At 43.8% G+C, this 21,433-nt stretch overlaps 1 protein-coding gene across 1 annotated transcript; it reads left to right on the top strand.

Moving 5' to 3' along the window:
- The first annotated feature begins 2,248 nt into the window (after positions 1-2,248).
- Positions 2,249-5,995, top strand: fem1a (fem-1 homolog a). Its single transcript, XM_071527191.1, has one exon. It carries the CDS (start codon positions 2,388-2,390, stop codon positions 4,239-4,241), a length of 1,854 nt encoding a protein of 617 aa, XP_071383292.1. The 5' UTR covers positions 2,249-2,387; the 3' UTR covers positions 4,242-5,995.
- The last annotated feature ends 15,438 nt before the right edge of the window (positions 5,996-21,433 follow it).

The raw sequence follows: 21,433 nt of genomic DNA on the forward strand, positions 1-21,433 counted from the left end.
ATTGATTGATTGATTGATTGATTGACTGATTGATTGATTGATTGATTGATTGATTGGTTGATTGATTGATTGGTTGATTGATTGATTGATTGATTGGTTGATTGATTGATTGATTGATTGATTGATTGATTGATTGATTGATTGATTGATTGACTGATTGATTGATTTAGGGTTAATGGTGGTTTAGTCCCAGTCTGGGTTATATGAAATCACACAATGTTGACTTATCCCACAAATTTTGGCTCTATATTATAGACTAATTCAATGCCATCTGCAGAATATACCTAAACAGCCTATGTATCTTTATTACTCTGGCATTTGTTTGATCTGTCAGCCTTCTTCAACAGACCTGTTCTAAAAAATATAATGGATATTATCAAATATTGCAATTTAACAGTTTATTTTGACTGCACCTGCCTGATGGGTGCTTCATGTAATAAAAGGAAACACACCATTTCATCATGGAAACCTCCTATTTTACCAACTCCAGGTGACACTTACTGATTTGAAAAAAATATTCTGCAGCAAACACAGATACAGGGATGTAGTGGAGGATAAACCCAGCTCAATTCAGTTAATTCATTCTTTTATTTGCTGAATAGTTTACCCACCCTTTTAGGTCTTTATGACATATATTCACAGTATCCATCCCAGTAAATAGTATCAAACAGTAGTAAACTGGTGTAAGTAATATGAAGATAGGGTGTTTTAAGGGGGGAAAAACAATAAATGAAGTGATTTTTGTTTGTATTGGTGGTTGTTGAATGTCAAACGGCTATCATGGTTTACTCACCTTTTTATTCATCACTAATGTTACATCACTGCAGATGCCTTACGCACATTGGCCCAACACTGTTGGCCGTGGCTGGTGGAGAATATCTGCTCACTGTGCTCACTGTGATTACTGTGTGGAGAGCAAGGGAAGAGAGGAGAAGACAGAACGAGCAGGGGAATTATAACGACTCATGAGGTTCAATTCTCAATTCTGTTCATTTGGCTGATTTGATTATGGGTTTTCATTAGCCTGTGTAGTTTATGAAGTTAGAGCCACTGACCTATAATGTTAGAGCACTGAAATTCAGTTAGATTGTGTCAGGGTTTGTGGGGAGCTTTTAAAAGACAATTTAATTATTCAAGACTATAAAATGCATTTAAACGACACACTTTTCATTAAATATCAAAATATACTGTACAGTGGACTTCCTTATGGAGAAGCCAAGCATTTTATCTTTTCTCTGCATTTGTCACCAGGGGGCAACATAACACTGGATGACATTACAGATGAGATTGAAGATTAACTCTATTTGTCAGTTTTACAATGAGTAGCAGTAATAAAATAGGCCTAATTTTGTTGATTCACAATGAGTTATAATGAATTATAATTATATTATAATTATATAACAATAATAATAATAATAATAATAATAATAACATGTATTATATGAATTTATAATAATTGTAATTGTTATGAATTATAATATATAATATTATAATTATAGAATATTATAATTACAATATGTCAAACGGATTCTTTTGTGTAACATCTTTTATGGGGCACATTTTCCTGGTATGTGGCTTCATCGCAGACAGCAGTAGACCTATAAGTCTCAAGGGCCTTGATATTTACATATTCAGGAAAATACAGGTCCACAGAGCCCAAATGATAAAAGAAAAATGACTATTGTCTACACATGTCTACCCATGTCTGTATGTAGGATTGTATTTGTGGACTGTAAAAACGTTATTAATGCGCCCTTCTAGTCACTTGCAGCGATATCCATAGGATCTCCCATCTTATATGTAAATCTCTAATTCTGTAATGTGATATGAGTGTACCACTACTACCAAGTTTCTACTTGTATCGTCAAGTGCTCGTTTTTTTTCTCTCGTATCACTGCAATAGCATGGGGATCCCCAATTTGCCTTTTAAATAGAGTGAGCCCTTTAAACGGTGTCTTGGGTTAGTGAGCAGCCGGGTTGTTGCGGAGACCCGCTGGCACTATCAAAAGGGATAACAGAGTACTGACGGTGCACCGTGTTTGTCCGGACAGTCATAACAAACGAACCCATCAGCTGTTAGGTCAGTCAACTCATGCATCATGGGAACTGAAGTTCTTCGTGAAGTAAACTGCCTCCTACCCTTAACAAAAGTAATTTCTTCAAAACTACATCCCCCAAAATGCCTCGCTGAAATCGTAAACATAGACCTGTCAAACAACACAAACGCCATCTTGACAGCACCCTCAAAATGGCAGAAAGATGGGAGATAGAAACGGAGTCCAGGGTAAGATTCCTCCGGTCTGTTGTTTAAAACCAGTATCGCCTTTCTGTCCATAAACGCGTGGTTATGGGGTTGGTAGCCAGCGCGACAGCACAAAGCCTATAAAATGGATATAACGACGGCTGTTTTCAACGCGGCCAGAGATGGTAAGCTGAAACTTATCCAGAAGTTGCTGAGCAACAAAACTCCTGAGGAGTTGGAGGCTTTAGCTGAGGAGAAAACACAGGGAGGCACCCCTCTGTTAATTGCCTCTCGATACGGACATTTAGAGGTTGTAGATTACCTCCTTGAACATTGTAAAGCTAATGTTGAACTGGGAGGATCGGTGAACTTTGACGGCGAGACTATCGAAGGGGCTCCGCCGTTGTGGGCGGCTTCGGCAGCCGGTCACCTCCCTGTGGTTAAAACGCTACTAAAACACGGTGCCTCTGTGAATAATGCAACGTTGACAAACTCAACGCCCCTCCGAGCTGCCTGCTTTGACGGTCACCTGGAGATCGTCCGTTACCTGGTGGAGCACCGAGCTGACATGGAGGTAGCCAACCGCCATGGCCATACCTGCCTCATGATCTCCTGCTACAAGGGCCACAAAGAGATAGCCAAGTTCCTCCTGGATCGCGGTGCTGATGTCAACCGCAAGAGTGTGAAAGGAAACACCGCCCTACACGACTGTGCCGAGTCTGGTAGTCTGGATATCATGAAGATGCTGCTGAAGTGCAATGCTCGCATGGAGAGAGATGGATATGGAATGACTCCACTTCTCGCTGCAAGCGTAACAGGTCACACCAACATTGTAGAGTACCTCGCCCATCAGCCTCGCTCCTCTAGAGAGGAACGCATTGATGCACTTGAACTCCTTGGGGCCACTTTTGTGGATAAAAAACGGGATCTCCTGGGGGCGATGAGATACTGGAGAAGGGCCATGGAGCTGCGGCAACCAGGGGACAAAGCTGGTTCCCTGGCCAAGCCTCCACCTGGCCCCCCCATCCCTGCCTATGACTGTGCCCAGGAGGTGAGCACTGCGGAGGAGCTGGAAGCTTTGATCACAGACCCCGATGAAATGCGGATGCAGGCGTTGCTGGTCCGTGAGCGCATCCTGGGGCCATCCCACCCCGACACCTCTTATTACATCCGCTACCGGGGAGCTGTCTATGCTGACTCGGGCAATTTTGAACGCTGCATCAGCCTTTGGAAATATGCCTTAGACATGCAGCAGAGTAACCTGGACCCCCTCAGTCCAATGACGGCCTCCAGCTTCCTGTCCTTTGCAGAGCTCTTTTCTTTTGTCCTTCAAGACCGGGCCAAAGGCACCCTGGCAACGCGCATCACTTTCCACGATCTCATGGGCGTGCTGGGGAAAAGCGTGAGGGAGGTGGAGAGAGCTGTGGCACAGAGGGACAACCCCCCAGAAGCCCCGCAGTTCACCAAGGCCCTCTCCATCATCCTCCACCTCATCTTTCTGCTGGAGAAGTTGGAGTGCAGCCCAGAGCAGGAGCATCAGAAGAAGCAGACGGTGTACCGTCTGTTGAAGCTGAACCCTCGGGGGCGAAGCGGCTTCACTCCTCTCCACATGGCTGTGGACAAGGAAACTACGTCTGTGGGCCGCTACCCCGTGGGTCGCTTCCCCTCCCAGGCTGTGGCGTCGCTGCTCCTGGAGTGTGGCGCAGACGTCGACTCGCGTGACTGTGACAACAACACTCCACTGCACATCGCTGCTAGCAACAGTTGCCCTGAGATTATGGCACTACTTGTGAAGGCTGGGGCTCACTTCGACGCCACAAATGCACAGAGGAAGACAGCCTACGAGCTGTTGGATGAGCAGAGCAGCGGGCACCCAGCCCTCTACCCGCTGAACTACGTCACCCTTCAGTGCCTGGCGGCGCGTGCAATTGAAAGGCACAGACTGCCCTACAAGGGGCTCATCTCCGAGGAGATGGAGGCATTCATTGAGCTGCACTGACTTCCACCACTGTCCCCGAACTAGGCACCCCTGCACTTCTCCTCACCCTGTCGGTCCACATCCCCAACTATACCTTACTATGGACTACCGTTAACCCCCCCCCTTCCTCTTCCACCCCATTGTCTTCATCCCTCTGTCCACTTGACTTCCGTTCCCATGCTGGCCCTACCAATGCCATCCCTCCTTGTCTCAGACCAAACCGTAGCAATAAAACACCTAGTCTCTGGGTTTAAATCTGTGGCTGAGATCTGGTCAGTTGTCACTTTTATCTAATGTTGAGTCATGCACACTTTTAAAGTGATGCTAGGTTTCTATTGCTACTTGAAGCTGGTGAAACTTCAACTTGATATAGGCTTTAATGCATTTTGTTCTGTTTTCTCTCAATCAAAGGGAGACTCTTACAGTATGGTGGTGCCTGTGTGTGTTTGGTGTTGTCTGGATTGTGTGAAAGATGGGTTTTATTATCACTGATAGGAACAAATATGATAAGGATATGATCAAATTAGCCAGATAACCTGCATGAGAATGAAGAGTGAATATGCTTATGCTTATCTTATTTGGTAGATCTGTTTTGCAAATTCATCCAAAAAGGATCCTTTTGAACAAACTAAACCACCCAAGCTTGCTTGCTTAAAATGCCCATCTGTAATCACCAATTTAGCATCGTTCAAATATACCATCAACTATGTTTGACAATTGCTGAACCTACTGTGCCAAATGTCAGCCATGTGGCTATGTTCTGTTTCAAAGTATGAGCTGTTGGCAAAGTGAAAAGCAACTAATTTATCCTAATTATAAGGAGAACTAATAACCTGACTTGGGATATGAGGCTTCCACAGTTTGTGAAAATCGGTCGCTGGATATTTTAGACTATGATATGCTTTGACAGCCTGCAGCGCCAGCATTACAGGACTATGATGAGAGTGAGGATGACTGAAAACCCTTCACTCTGAGTGAAAAGACAGATATTTGAGCAGGCACCATTCTTTGGCTTTCTCTCCAGTCCACACACAAACATTTGTAACCTATGCAGTTTGTGATATCCCAATCAAAGGCGATATTGTTCAAACAGAAATCCCCCCTTAAAAACAGAATTCACATGTGACATTCCTGTATTTTTAGACACTTAAATATCTGAACATGGAAATGAGACAAAGCCCAGGGCTGCTCCACTGACATTGAATTGGAATCCACTGAAATTGTGAACTAAGAATGTTTTGAGATTTTTGCCTATGTCTGAATTTTGAAATGATTTCAAACCAGAAAATGTGTCTATATCCCTGTGAAATCACCCTGGGTACTGTCACCATCAACAACAGTATCCAATTCACTGTCAAAGAAGCAGTTTCAGGACTTGTGTTTTGATGATGACAACAGAGCTCAGGCTTTCTTGTTCATATCGTTGGGAGAAATCTCAAGTGAACTGCCCAAGTTTATGTGTGAATTCCGTTTTGTGGAGTGGATTTTCCCTTTAACCTCAGATGCAGTTCACATCAAGAATGGTACAGATGGCTCTCCAGCCATTCCTGCATCTTAGTCTTATTTTTAATAGTGTCTATTTTGTTTTATCTTGTGTTATCATGAATGTTTTATTTGTCTGTCTGTACTAAGCACCACCAAATTGAATGCACATGGAGAAGCTCTGAATCCTACATAGACAACTTTACATCCAGGCTATGAACTGCCGCTGCCTTTCTCTTTCTCAACTGACTGATTAATTTAACTGATGATAACTCAAGAACAAAAGTGTGTTGGAGATACTTGAATAAAATTCAGTATCACAGCAAGTGGTTCGGTGTGTTTGTATGTGAATAATTTCAATGTTGGCATGCGTTTTTGTTTTTTTTTACATGTTTTTACCTTGTCTGCAAAATCCTACTATGATTTGTTTCTGATTTCTGGTTTGCAAACTAGGCCTAAAGACTAAAATAATCTTCATGCCTATAGCCTACACAGATAGGCTATAGGCTAGCTATGCCCTAGGTTTGTCATAACCACTGGTCCAGATTGCCTGATGATGTCTGAGTTGTCACTTGATCCACAGTTTGGTGAGAAGTTTGAGTGGATATGCAGGGCTGCTACATGACTATCCTGACTTGCAACTGAGGCATTTGAATTATGGGCATCCTTATATTTAGATGGATTGAAATGGTTGCGATAGCAGGACATAAAATCTCTACAGGCCTACCAGTGCAACAAGGTACCTAAAGATATCCTATTTAGATAGTATGAGACATGCTTTTTAATTTAGAGTGAGTGTGTCCCAGAATAATATTTAAAATCAGATTTAGTCCAGGCCTATATTCATCACTGCCTGGACTTTAGTCAGCTCTGCATGCCAAACATGGGCTCTCATGCTCCGACATAAACACGAGGACGGGGAAATAAAGCATAACAGAAACTTGATCTTTCAGCGTCCTGCACTCTTAAAGTATAAATAGAGTGTAATTAACGTCACTACTGCGGGGCAGCGGTGGAGACAGGGCCACTTCCCCTGCTAATTTTAGGGACCTTCCGCCCTTGCCTCAGCTCTGAAAACGGGAATACTGTAAGGCTATACAGTCTGGTAGGTCACGGGGTTACTGGCAGAGACGGTACACACACACAACAGGCACGGTATTAGCCCACCAGGAAACAGAAACAATGTAAGATATATTGCTTCTGCTACTGTTAATCTTCAGGTTACTACTGGTGCTTTTCCCGTTACAACATTATAACAGTTGCCCATGCTGCTGTCACTCTTTCAACAAACATGTTAAATCTGTCTGGGTAGCAGGGTGGTGCAGTGAGTATAGGGAACCCCCCTGTATAAGAATTGCATTTGTGATGGTTTCAATGGTGAGTTTTAGCTTCATGGGGTCTAAATTATTTTTTGTGTGCCTTTCCACTGCGGACAACAATTTCCTGGGTAAATACTGGCAAAATGATCACTCATATCTGACATACCTGATCCTGAATTTAAACAGTCATGGGCCTCTTGTGTAAATGCTTCCTACCTCAAGGAAATGTGACTTCACATAATGGTAATTTCCATTTCCCCCACTAGATGTCAGTAGTAACAAAGAAAATCTTGCAGAGCATTATACCTTTGTCCCTTGAAGACCTGTGAGAGACTCCAAAACTGAAGCTTCAAATTAATTATTAATATTAATACTATTTAGCCTATTAGTAGTAGTTTAATTTTGACCCTCCTAACACTCTTTCTATCTAACACTCTGTGTGTATGTATGTGTATATGTGAGAGAGAAAGAGAGAGAGAAAATGATTGGCATTGGATGTTATCAGGCTATCAGAGGGCTGAATATGCATGCGTGACAATTTATCTCGGTGAACGGAAATCTAGGTAGGCAGTGTTGCTGACGCCGCTTCGCAGAGTTTGTTTGTGGCGGGCCGGGGCTGAGCCAGGAGGTTGGAGTAAAACCTTTTTCATACCGTCCTGAAGCATCGTGTCAGGCTGCAACACCACTCTCCGGCCTAACACTGTGAGAACTGATGCGCTTGTGGCGGTGGTTTGTTGTAGGCCTGATGCATCATGTTATATGATCTATAAGAAGAAATGTAAATAGATATATAGGCCCATATTACATAATACATTTACTTTTTCTGATTAAAAGGGGTAGCCTTTGGTGCCATTTTCTCAGACCTTCTTTAAACCACTTTGGACTTTATTCTGGTGGGGAAAGAAACTGTTTGAGAAAAAAGCAAAAATGCATTTGGAGGCATTTTGGGCGAAAAAAAATCACAATGATATTATTAGGCTATTATATGCCTATAGGGACTTAGAATGTCTGCGGTTCTTAATAGTTTATGGTGTCCTTGTACTTTATTTTTTTAATCTCCTATGGTAGTGCTATAATATTCCTGTAATATTACAGGGACCTGCAATATTTTATAGTGTCCTCCTTTAGAATTTACCATAGGATTATTGTAGTTATTTCTCGTTAGGACTCTGGCTCGGTATTCCCGCCAACAGCTATAATTAGATCCATATTATTAGAATTTACAGGGATTCAAGGTGCTTATCTTCATTTTAGCCCCTGGAGACCGCTGTGTAAAATCAGTACCAATATGACCAACCTCAGCAGCCACCTCTTCTGCACCAGTCAGCGGTCCGGGGCTGGGGCGGCGGGGGGTGTTGGTAATGGGGGTAATGGGGGTGATGCGGGTGATGGGGGATACGGTTGCTATTGGAGATCTTGACTGCATCACGTCATGTGTAGGGGAGGGGGAGGGGGAGGGCTCCGGTGTGTGAGCTGGAGAGGAGAGGAGAGGGGAGGGGGGAGGAGGGAGCGACGAGGAGGAGAGGAGAGAGGAGGGCATTAAGGAGGAAGGCAGGGAGTATCAATGACATCAACCAGCAGTATCTGAGGCCGCCCGACCAGCAATGCTCTCCCGACAAAAGGGCTGAGGAGCAGCCGTGACCCGTTGCGGTCCGAGAGGTCGACAGGACAGGAAACACCGGCGATGTGTGCATGCATCCCCCACAAAGGCAGACCTTTCTCTGAGTGGAGCTCCGCTGTCACTGGATTACCTTTATCCCTGCCGTTCCCGAGGAAGCTTCCAGCTGCAAATCCACCCACATGAATCTACCCGACAGCAAAGAAGACGGAGCACTTCCTACCAAGGTAACCCAATATACATAGCATCCATATCCGTGGAGTAGAAATGTTTTGCAGCCGTGCACCCCACCCAGATCGTTTATATTCACACATCGAATAGCCTTTGGGGAACTAACGGGGCAAGACTCGAGTGTCCCCGGGATGGAATTTCACCGTTTGTCTCCTCGGCGCAAGAGGCGTCCTCTTTCCATCCTGGGGTCACTTGTGACTTTGTTGAAACGTTTTGGTGAAACTGGGAAGCAGACCCGCGGGTTTGTGCAGATCAGGCTGGTTGGCAACAGCGCTGCGAGTGCGCGTCCCCCTTCACCCCCCTCCTTATTGTTGGCTGGGCAGCACGAGGGAGCCCAGCAGACTGGCAAAGCCTTTGTTCCTCTCTCACTCATTAAAATGGCTGTTTATGATGGCCTTTTAAGTATTCTCTAATAAGTCAAAGAGCAAGTCTGACTCTGTTTTAATTGTATAAACAATAATTTTATTTATTGGCGTATAGCTATAGGCTACAAAATGCCAATCCTTACGAAAAAAATAACTCCTACGATAAATCAAGAATACTGTACAAAAATCGCAGTAATGTTCCTCTAAATCCCTCGAGGAAAATGATGCCAGTGATATCACAATAAATTAACAATCCCGTGAAGTGGGATAAGGTCATTATAAACTCGCTGTTGAGTTTGACAGCCACACTATAAGTCCCTATTCAGGTATTATATAAATATTGTAGTGATGTTTCGCCAGTAAAGGCACCAGGTGGCAAGGCGGATGGACTTATTTAAATATAGACTATTTTCCAGACAATGGAGTGGCTGCGCCTATAAGGCTAAGCAGCTGCTTCTCCTAGTATTACTTAAAACAAGCCCATCTGTACATTATGCATAGGCACCGGTCTGGAGCCCGTCTTGTAGTCCATGTAGACCTATACGTTTATAATTACACGCAGTCATATGCTGTTAACGCTAACGGCCACTCACGCATATTGGCATAGTGTAATTTAATGATGCATCGATTCCTGCTGACACATTTTCAGAGGGCTAGTACTTGCCTGGGTTTTAATCATGTAGCCCACACACTCCAATTGTCTGTTTAGCTTTTCTGTATTTCTGTTGCCTACAGCAGCAGAACGTGGCCTGTGTAAACTGAAAATCAAACTGTCCTGGTGAATTCATGGAAAGTCTTCTTTCCACACACACAGATGGGGATTTTTCCCTGGGGCACCTTGTGTTTGCTGGTTATTGTTCCAGACCATTTCCACATCCCTAATTATTTTAATCAGTCATTTTTACACATGGATTCATCTCTGTTGTAGACCCCCAGCTTTTTCTCTTTTCTCTTTTCTCTTTTGGCTTGTGCGATTTCAGCTCCACTCCCTGCCATGTAAAAGAGAAACACATAAGCCACTTCACCTTCAAGGGACAGGAATCTGGAAATTGGCAATATTTTAACAGGGAAAGGTCATTATGTGGGAGTCGAATAATCCTACTGCCAAATTCCCTCTGTCTGAATCTCTGGGAAACAGATCAGATATGTTCCTCTAGAGATGCACAGCCCCACAGGTATTCATCTACTGTTAGGAGCAGTAGCTTATGAATCCAGCGATGGCATGCTCTCCCTTACGTAGCATTTGATATGGTTCAACCATAATGGTTCCCCGCTCTTTCTTGGCAAACACCACTTTGAGTTCCATCTTGACTGAATATATTGGATGACGTGCGCTCCCGGTAGAGCAGCTTTGGTTTCACGTCAGATGGCTCAGTGGAGTCTTTCTGCCAGATTCTTGCAACAGCATTAACCTAACTGCTCCACTCTCTGTTTCTGCTCTCTCCCTCGTGTTACACCGTGCTATGTCCATAAACTCTGCACACCCCCTCCCCATTAGCTTTGTTTTGCCAGCCAGCTTGAAGGAGAACATCAAGGCAGGACAGTTTAGATGTTGTGAACATAGCAATTGGCCTTTTCAAAACCTTCTAAATGGTGAGATTTGGTCTGTTCCTGCTTCTTCTCTTGTTATTTAGAGGCAGAAGTGCGGTCGACGATGTAAACAGGTATACAGAAGATACTCATCTCTTTTTATGGGGCATAGAATAAACACATTTTAGCCTAATTTCCACTGACTTGTTCTGGATTGTAGAGTTGCAGTTATTGAACACTTCCTTAGCAGCATACCTATATGGGTTATCTATATTACCTGTATAGATAGGTATGTAGATAGGTAATTTATATGTGCCTTATGAGATGTATTTGAACCACTGCAATGTGGAAGCAGGAGTCTGATAGAAGCTTCTCTACAGCCTGGATGTCCAAAGATCCAGCTCAGTCTCTGGTTGCAGCTGTCAGTATTGTAGTGAGCCGAGCCCGTATTAACATGCAATTTTCAGCCAGGAGGTCATTTGCAAGTATGTGTGTGCACACATGCGTGTGTGTGATGTACGTGCGTGTGTGTGCGTATGAGTGAAAGCCAGAAGATAGGTTGTGACTTGACTGATGCCCTTCTCCAGATGAATCAGAGATTCTGATGTGTCAGCAGGGATGAATAATGCACACTGCTCCACTACCTCTCTTTTCTTCCTCTCCTCCCCACCTCTCATCTTCAGACGCTCGCCTGTTTTTTTTTCCATCAGAACCGCCACATCTGAAGACATCTTCACCTTTCATTTCAACACCCCCCACCCTCTCTCTTATGCAAAAGAGGACATTATTTCCGTATTGCTGCTGCCTCCGTGTCCTCTGGTCAACCCTCCTCTCTGCCTCTTACTCCTCTGTCTCCAACAGCTATCTCCTTTATCCCTTCATTACTGAGATTTTGCTGTTGTCTTTTCCACAGAATCAACTTGGCACGATTTTCTACAAACATGTTCTCGGAGCTGTTTATTCTGCTGACTGTGGTGCTGAAAATACTTAAATGTGTTGATGTACATCTCATTATCCAATCATGGGAAGAGGAAGTGCAGCCATTGACTCAGTTTGACAGTTACATCCCTGACTGACAGCAGTCATTAAGGAGGGAAGGGCTGACTGACAAGATGGCTGACATAGCAGAAGACAAACTGCCTAATCAGAACCGGGAGGAAGAGTAGTCACTATCTGCTTTGAAGTGTACAGTTAGCCGCCAATAAATGTTCAAGCGGCAGAATATTCCATGTAGTTTGCTTTGAGCACTTGACAAGCCCTCAAGAGTATTATCAACTCTTCAAGGGAGAAAATCCTCTTTTTGAAATATCTTTTCAGTGCATGCATCAAGGGTTGGATACATTCATTTGTGCTGGATGGATGCCAGAATGTATTGGACATTTTGTAAAACATGAAAAAATGAATTCCGAAGGGTCAGGCTTGACTTGGTGTGGTGAATCCATATGAATGTTATTCATAGCAATATTGTATCCCTCTATCCCATTATATATTTTATATCAAGTTTTATCATCACCCCACCCATCCTATGGCATAGGATGGGTGGGGTTTGATGTTGATGATGTGCTGTTTGATGTGGCTGTTGAATATTGCCCCAGTATGTATGTGGCGTACCATGATTGTGTCTGTGCAGTCCACAGTGCTGGAAGATTGCAGGATGGATGAAGGAGGACTATTTGTTTGATGGGGATGACGGCAGTGGCTTGTCATTGGTAGAAAGCATTTGCAAGTTTGAAGTCTGGTACCCTTGACAAGCATTTCATCCCTCACTTACACAGAAACACACTCACTCTGATTTCAGCAATGAGACAGAGGACAAATGCAGTTTTTCTACCCCATTACTCCAGTTTTCAATTCTATTCACAACTTTATCGTCCCTCAAGGAGAAATTCATTTGGCGTCACAAATCTCATCTCCATCAGGAAGTCATGCAATGGTTGGTTAGTGACAGAATTGCTATGGCTGGCCGCCTGTGTAGCAAGTAAATAGAATTTGTTCACCAGCATATACAACCTCAGAAGTCAGCCATACTACTGTTCAATAATGAACTATTTGGCTTGATTGCCAAATAAATTGCCAGTAATCTGTTGTGCTTTTTTGGCCACATTTTCTCCACATTTTTGTGCTATGAATTGACCTAAACTAAATCTAAAATACAAAACACTGCGGAGTGTGAGATGTATTTTAATGTTCTACAGATGATCTCAGTGTTGTTCCAGCACAGTGTTGCAGTTGAGAGATAATGAGCTCTCAGAGGAGGACAGATCATGTGACCAAGCCAGACAGGTGATACCATGGCAGCACCAATACACGGGAGAGAGAGTTGGATTCTGGGTAAACACAACAATGTTTCTCCAGGAAATTAATAACCACCTCCCATAGGAACTGGAAATATTTTACTGAAGCCTGGAACAAATAACGACTTGCTTGTGTAGCACCCAAGTGAGTAACAGTGGATGGGTGGTACAGATCATTGTGTATGTAAAGCTATGCATAACACAAATGCTGGTATCTGAAGGGTCAGGCACGTGCTTGCAGATGATAACATTCTTTCTATAAATCAAAAAGGGGATGTATCCATTTTGATGACCGTCTACCCAGCTTACACAAATGACATCCCCACTAGATAATTGTATATGAATGATCAATCAATAGAGGTTTAATAGAGGTTATTAAAAACAGAGTGCTACGTGGCTCTCAAACCTTATCACCAACACAAGCTTATCATCAACCTGCAAATCTGCTTTACATGACAGTACTTTGTCTTATGACTGATTTGTATGTTTTTCTAAACAGCTGAAACGGTGAGAGGGGGAGGAAAAAATATAGCCGGTGTGTCTCATTAATGAAGTGGAATTGAAATATGATGATGGCCAGCATGACGACGGTGACGTTCAAGAAGATGAAGGTGGTCTCTGTCGTCAGGGAGCTTTATTCCTGCTCCACTAGAAGCTCACTAATTGGCTGCGGTGTCTCCTGGCTGGCACACTCTTCATGTGTGCTCCGCTCGATGGGCTTTTAATCGTTTATTTTATTGAGGAATGATGGTGAAGCTCTGAGGGATGACAGCGGCACTGCCTGGATATATATATATAGATAGATAGATAGATACTGTACATAGATACATAGATTCATAGATAGATAGATACTGTACATAGATAGATAAATACATAGATACATAGAAACATAGATAGCTAGATAGATAGATAGAGAGATAGATAACAGTATGTGATGCATACATATTAGAGAAAAAAACATCACTCTACAGTCATTTTACTTACTAGGAATGATTGCAAATAAGCTTCTCACAGCTTTCTCATCCCTTTATATTTCTAAACACACTGCAATTTTACTTCAGTGTTCTCAAGCAATGCCAATGTAAGCAAACCTTAAGCAGTGATAATATATTCAAAATACAATAATTAAGTGTCTGTTTTGGATTTATGTGAAGGAGCAACCCTTTGGCTTACATTTGAATTATGGATTGGGCCTTTAATCGGATAATTTACACAGTGCTTCTTTTCTCCTATATCAGAGCCGTTTAAGAATTAGGGATGTACATGTAAGTGCATAACTATGTGAATATCAGTATGTATATACCGTTCTCTCTCTCCTGCTAGGATAAGGGTCCGTGCCAACCTCAGATATGCTAATTGGACAGTGAGTTGACAAGGATTCAACCATCAGCCTGCCTAATGAGCCAATGCACAAAAGATTGGCTGCTTCTGAACACTGAGAGAAGGCAGCAAAGAGGTCGCTGGAAGGAATTAAGAAATATGTCTGTGTGGTTTCAAGCTATGTGTTTAGTTTCGTAAATGTGTGTGTAGGTGTCTCTGTATATGTGGACATGCAGATGAAACAATATCTTGCAGATGAAAAAAAAGAGAACATTTCTAGCTTCAAAATACGTTTTAAGTTCTTATTTAGTCACCACCGTAAATCATTCCTTACATTTGGAGCTCGGTCTATCAATGTGAAAAGAAAATGACTTTAGTGTGGTGAAGTGAGCATAAGAAAAGCGAGAGGCTGGGAGAAAGTGGCACCACAGACCACATGTGGCGCTACATTACAGGATGATGAACGGACTTATAGTCACTGCAATAGAGGTCAAAGAATAATATAATATGAAATAATATAATATGATATTCAAATAATAATATATCAAAAGATTAGACCTCTTATCTCATTCAAGGAAATGTTACCTCCATTCAATTGGATTTACACAATCTGAGTCTTCATTCCAGTCTTCCTGTGACCAGCCCAGCCTCACTTAACCTATAAACACATTTTCTGCATCCCGTCCGATCTGATCCCCTATGATAATCTGCCCTATATGTACTTTTTATACCATTTGGTAATACATTTCCTGCTTAGCGGAAGCCCGTCCATCTGTTGCCGGGCTCATCCGAGGATGGGAGCGTCCATTACTCGATGCCTCGCTCTCTCCGGTGGTGTTGGTCCGTCTGACCTTGGAGCCCCTTTAAGATGCGTGGGCGTACGTATGCCGCTCCATTGTTTGGCCCCCACGGCTCCGCTCCGCCCTACACTCGCAGAGATTGAGGTCAGAGCGAGACTTTGGTTGAGTCGGTTTGGCAGGTTGGAATGGCAGAGGAATGAGGTTCCAGTCACGCTCCTCTCTCCATCCCTACCTCCGCTCCTCTGTCCCTCGATCACGAATCCACCTGCTGTCTTGGCTATCAAATGTTGTTGTGGTGACTAAAAGCCGAAGTACATCCAGTGACATTTAAAGGGGAACAATGATCTCACCAGGTGAAGTCAATTGGCCAGAAACAATGGTAATGGTAGCGTATAATGTTATTGTTATGCTTGTGTTACCCAATGTTGTGTGAAGCTGAGCTGTGACAACTTCTTCAGTTCCAGCTAGGATGGAACGGAGGGGTAGGAATCCAGTTGCGAAAGTGAAAAAGAGAAAATCAAAGTTTGGGGTTGAGAGAGGCCTGCACTCACACACACACACACACACACACACACAGAAGTGTAGCATTCTTTTAGTTTCTTTAAATCCATCATGGCACATGTCTGCCTTCCTGTAACCTGCAGACATAGTGATCGCTGAATTTAATTGTAACCAGAGGCCAAACTCACGCTGTCTACAGTTTTGGTGGGAGCTTGCTGTTTTTCCATATCAGCTATACTTGTTCTCAGAAGTGCGATTTCAAACTAGCATCCTGGTTTGTAGCCCCAGAGCAGTGATGAGGTCATCTTCAAAGTTCATGCTTCTCTATCTGCCAATATTTCCCATAACACCCATATCACTCAGCGCTCACGGTTTGGACATGTTTATGGGCATAGTCCTAATTTTGACATTCTGCAGCATTTGGCAACACTGACGCAGACATTTTGTTAAGGCACTCTAGTCTCTAGATTCATTTATATTCAGAGCAAAGAATCTCAGTATTTGAGTGACAGGTATGTTTTCTTGTTAGAGAGGAGCCTCAGATATGATATTTCTACTGCTAAAAATGTAACCAGGGCGGTGCAGCTCATGCCTGCAATAAGCCGTGCTTCATCCTGTGCCTCTCTGATCCCCAACGTGTGTGTGTGTGTGTGCGTCTGTGCGTCTGTTTCTGTGTGTGTATGTGTCTGTGGGCTGTGTGTTTAAGAGAGAGAGAAGGAAAGTGTGAGAGAGTGAGTGCCAATCTCCCCCATGATGCTTTGCCATCTGCCATGTTTGTGTGTGTGTGTGTGTGTGTGTGTGTGTGTGTGTGTGTGTGTGTGCATGTCTGTGGGCCTATGGGTGTGCATGCATTTGAGAGTGTCATTTGCCAACAGGGTCCAGGGTCAGAGAAAACGTGAGGCAGTATCAGTCCCAGCCCCTCCCTGCATCTCGCCATCACACCATTTCCACTCCACACAGTCACTTTTCCTCTCCAAACTGGCACACAAAGCAATGCATGATGCAAGACAAGGCTATTTTTTCTGTTAATATATATATATATCTACATCAGATCTATGTATATGTAAATACAGATCAGCTGTAGCTGTAGCAGGTCACTAGTTTTGAAAGGTGGAAGAGGTGAAATTGTATCATTACAATGGATTTCATGTATTGTTCCTGAGCACCATATAAAGTTTTGCGGAGTAAAGCACAGCCACATATATTTTTTTTTTCTGAATGCCATTATGATCACCTCTATTATCATAAAACAAAACACTCTTAATTCTTATCTTTTTGCTGCTGAACCTTGTCCTCTAAGCAGCATCACAACAACACAGTGTTTGATTACAGCACTTGATCTAAATTAAAGGCATGACTGCAAAATTAAAGGAGGACATCGGCTCCCTATCAGGCACCCTATCTCCCAGCTAGTGTGGTGCCGCAGGAAACAGATCTAGTCTTTCTATGAGAGCGCGTTGTCATGGAGACAGGCCTTGTGAGACCATCTCAGCCCACTTGTGGTGAACGGCATCATGGGTAAGGGGAGGAGGAGGAGGAGGAGGAGGTGGAGGGCTGGGGAGGAGGTGAGAAAAACAAAACATGTCATCTTCTTGGGGCCCCGGTGGAGCAGGGGAGGGTGGATGCTACTTAAACAATGTTATTTCATCAGCCTGATGGAGCACAATAACCGGTGTACATTTCACCACCTGAGCTACGGTGTCATTATCTGCTTCCCGCACTAAATAGCACATGTACTCCCATCAATCTCTCTGTCTGGCTGACCATCTGTGTTGTCACGTCGCAAAGGTAATAGGACCAACCCCTGCTGTCTCCCCTCTCGTCTGTGCTGCTGATCCTCTAGATGCTGAGCCAGATGATCGGTGGGAGGGCTGCAGGTATATAGGCCTTAGTCATGAAAATGTAAAGTAAAAGCCTCGATGCAATCACGCCGTTGAATTCTAATTCTGTTACAAGCACAGCATATTTTTTTGGGGGTGACCAGTCTGTAATTGGGCCTGCACCAGATGTTCAGAGAAGAAGAAGAGCGTTTGCAGGCATTTACAGCCTCTAGGACGAGTGCAGACATGCCCGCACTGGCCCGGCCTTACTGCCGCGTCTTTGTATCTGTATCTGTTTTGGCCCGCGCGCTCGCCATTCACAGATGTAGGATGCTCTCTAAGCCCTTTTTGTTTGAACTGTGTCAATGGACCGACAGCAGCTGCAGCAGCCGGTTGGGCAGCCGGGGGGACGGAGAGGATTTGGATGCGAGCGGGGCAGGAGAAAGAGATGAATGATAGGGGAGGAAGAGGAAGGGAGATGAAGAGGGAGAGGGGAGGAGAGGACAGGAGCGGAGAAGAGGATGGGAAGGGGATGAAAGGAGGAGATGGCAGCAGAGGAGATTTAGAAATACGGGGACTAATACAGGAGAGAGACGAGGGTAAGATTAAGGATTAGATGGAGGGTGAGTGACTACAGTGGAGGTAGAGCAGAGGGCTTTGTCAGCAGGTGAAAGACAACGGGGAGGGATGGATAAGCTGAGAATGATAGATAGGGTTAGATTGGGGTCAGGGAGAGATATAAAGGCGCAACGAATTTGCCACACAGGACAGGGGGAACGGGGACTGGAACACAGGAGGAGTACCTAATGTTTCAGTGGCTGTGCGGCTCCACACAGAGCAGTAGCCCTAGTTAGATTAACGGCAGCAAATTGAGTTTCAGTAAGAGGAGAATTTACTTAACATGCTGCCAATGGTGCTTGAATGAGCTCTGATCTGATTTTTCTTATCGCGTTGTTCAATTGAAAAGGGGACGCTGAAAGCTTTTCTATTCACCGTCTATTACGCAGCGTTAGATAAGGCGAGGGCAGAGCAGCGAGGAAAAAGAGCCGATATCAGATAGACAGCCATGTTTTTTTTGGTTTTTTTTCTTTCGATGAGCTATTTTTAGAGTCGGGAACTGGAAGAATCTAATGTGTTTGAGCAGGTCATTAGCTCAATAAGTGGTTTGAGGATTCTTTCCATATGTAACTCGCCGGAAATGCCTCTTTCATTTAGTAAGGGCAAGTAAGGGTCTCCTTTACAGCTCCATAGCTGTTTGTGTGTGTGTAGAAAAATATATATGTGTGTGTGTCTGGGGAGGGAGGGGTGTGAGTGTGTGTGCGAGTATGCGCACATGTGAGTTTGTGCATATTTTTGTGCGTCTCTCGACATGGCCTGTCATCTCTGTATACACACTATATCTCCCCTTGGGCTTATATGTTATCCTGTCGTGGTATTTGAAGGGAGTTGTGTATGTGCATGATATATACGACAGGTTAACAAAGGCTCCTTTCTCATTTGGCCTCCCCACCTGCGTTCTGACACATCGGGCGGAGGGTGGAGGGTGGGGGGGGGATTCGGATCGGGCTCTATGGGACTGAGGAGTTATTGACTCCCAGACAGGGAGCCTCTGCACAGCCTGTCTGAATCTCTGCAAGCAGACAGAGCTGAATTATGTTCACCCTTCCAGATGTGTGTGTGTGTGTGTGTGTGTGTGTGTGTGTGTGTGTGTCTGAGGAGAGAGAGCGAAAGACTGAGAAAGAGAGCGAGCGATCCCCCTCAAGGCTGGGGGATTAACAAGGGGGGGAACATCTATTAAAGCAGTGGTTTCTGATACATTTGCTGTTATTGAATTTGCTGCATTCCAACTGACCCCTCAATCCTCTTTGTTTAAGTGTTTTCCATTACTGTAGCACACTCTGGCTGTATTATTGCGTTAACACTTTTATGTGCCACCAGAACAGTAAAACACTCTGAGCACTGAGAGGGAATTAGGCCAGAGCTAAAGTGAAATGGAATTATTGGGACGACTGAAGGGAAAAAAAGCACACACACAAAAAAAAAAAAAATTGTATCATTGCAGCTCATTTCACGGCTCACTAGAAAAGGAGACTTATTAATACAGAAGCAGTATGCTGAAAACTATTTCGGTCTGTTTCTTGTCTTAGTTGTTGAGCAGCAGCTCTATTGTTCTAGTATTAGTTCAGTCAGAGCCAGCCTGCTTGAGCTGTTAATCCCAAGTCAGAAGTGCGCCGGCCAAATCAAAAGACCTAATCCCGCATTAGCATGAATTTCTGTTTAATTTTCTTCAAGAGGATGTTTTCTCCATATCTGTATAAACTATTGTATGTTTTCCCTGACATTTCAGCCGCCTCTCTGAAAGGAGAGAACGCTGAATGTAGAGAGGTGGGAGAAATACGCCTTTCGTCGCATTCAAGTGACCTTCTTCCCTCTCTGTGTCCGCAGAGTGCCTACCCCTGCTGAGTGAAGCCCCACCCCTGTCTCCTTCATCTCCAGCCAAACCCGCGGCGGTACCATGCCTCTGCCCAGGCCAGACGGAGTCCTAGCCCAGTCCAGGAGGCTTGTCCCGGGGCGCCGCTTTAGCCCATCTCCCCCTCGTCTGCTGCTGCCTCTGGTTCTCCTGCTCGCCGGCTCTTTGAGCAGCGTGTGTGAAGCCCTAGGTACGCCGATCAGTAGACTCACTGACTGATCAATGAGTCTGTCTGTCTGTCTGTCTGTCTGTTTCTCTGTCTCTCTGTCTGTCTGTCTCCTTTCTGTCCCTTTCTTTCTTCATCTGTCTCTTTCTTACTTGACTGACAGCTATGTTGTCAGCTGTTGCTATTATAAATGTGATGTGGAAAGGTGTGTATACGTGTGAGAGTGTGTGCATGCCCATCCTTATGTGTGTGTTTACACCTGTGTGTGTGTGTGTGTGTGTGTGTGTGTGTGTGTATGTGTGTGTGTGTCTGTGAGTGTAACCAGGTCTATCAGTACATCAGCTCAGGACTGTGGCATTGTTAATGTGGTTTGATAAGCTGGGAGGGCCCATCAGCATGTTCCTCATCATCTCCTTGATTACAACATTTCCTGCCTCAGTGGTCCATACACACACACACACACACACACACACACGCGCGCGCTCACACCCGCCGTCACTGCTCTGAAAATACAACCAAGATGAGTTTTGTAAGTGGATACAGAATAAAGATGGAGACAGCAGTTGTGACCATTAGGGCATTAGGGAATGGGAATTTTCTAATCTATTTTCTTCCCATCTTCCACTCATCTAACCAATTTGAGTCAAAGACTCTCTCAAACGATTGACGTCATATTTGAAATATTTTTGTATTCAGCGAAAAGACAGAATTAAACATCAGTACCTACCGATCAATTTTCTGGTTGTTTTTTGTGATTAGTTCTTTTATTGGAATCTTGAAAGAGTAAGTACACAGCTTCTTGTACATTATTCATTTTGTGTTTCTTGCTCCCAACATGTTTTTTTTCCCCTCTAAAAGAGACTGACAGGCACAACACAGAAATACCACAAATTAAAAAGAGGAGAAAAAGAGAACAAAGAAACAAAACAAACCAGAGTATAGCAATCAAAACAAAACATAAAAAGCAACTAAAAATGAAATAAAATAATAAAGAAAACAAAGGCATACAAAAAGGACGGACACCTATTCATAAGCTTAACCAGCATTAACCTGACATGTTGTCTTCATAAATTAGAGAAGATAATAATTTGAAAGTTAACATGTGGAAGGAAATAAGAAGAGAGAGAGGTCAGCCCCCCCAAACCCCACACGAACATATAAACAGACATTCTGTCTTTCATGCACACACACACACACACACTCATATAGAAATGCATACCGCAGTAACAGTAGATCTCACTCCCCTATCTACTCTTTACCTTTTACCCTTAATCCATCCTGCCCCATCCCCACCCTC

This window comes from Centroberyx affinis, unplaced genomic scaffold (assembly GCF_046629955.1).
Source record: "Centroberyx affinis isolate AG114_WGS23_722 - 3 ecotype Tasmania unplaced genomic scaffold, CSIRO-AGI_Caff_v1 ptg000112l_1, whole genome shotgun sequence".
Classification (NCBI taxonomy): Eukaryota; Metazoa; Chordata; class Actinopteri; order Beryciformes; family Berycidae; genus Centroberyx; species Centroberyx affinis.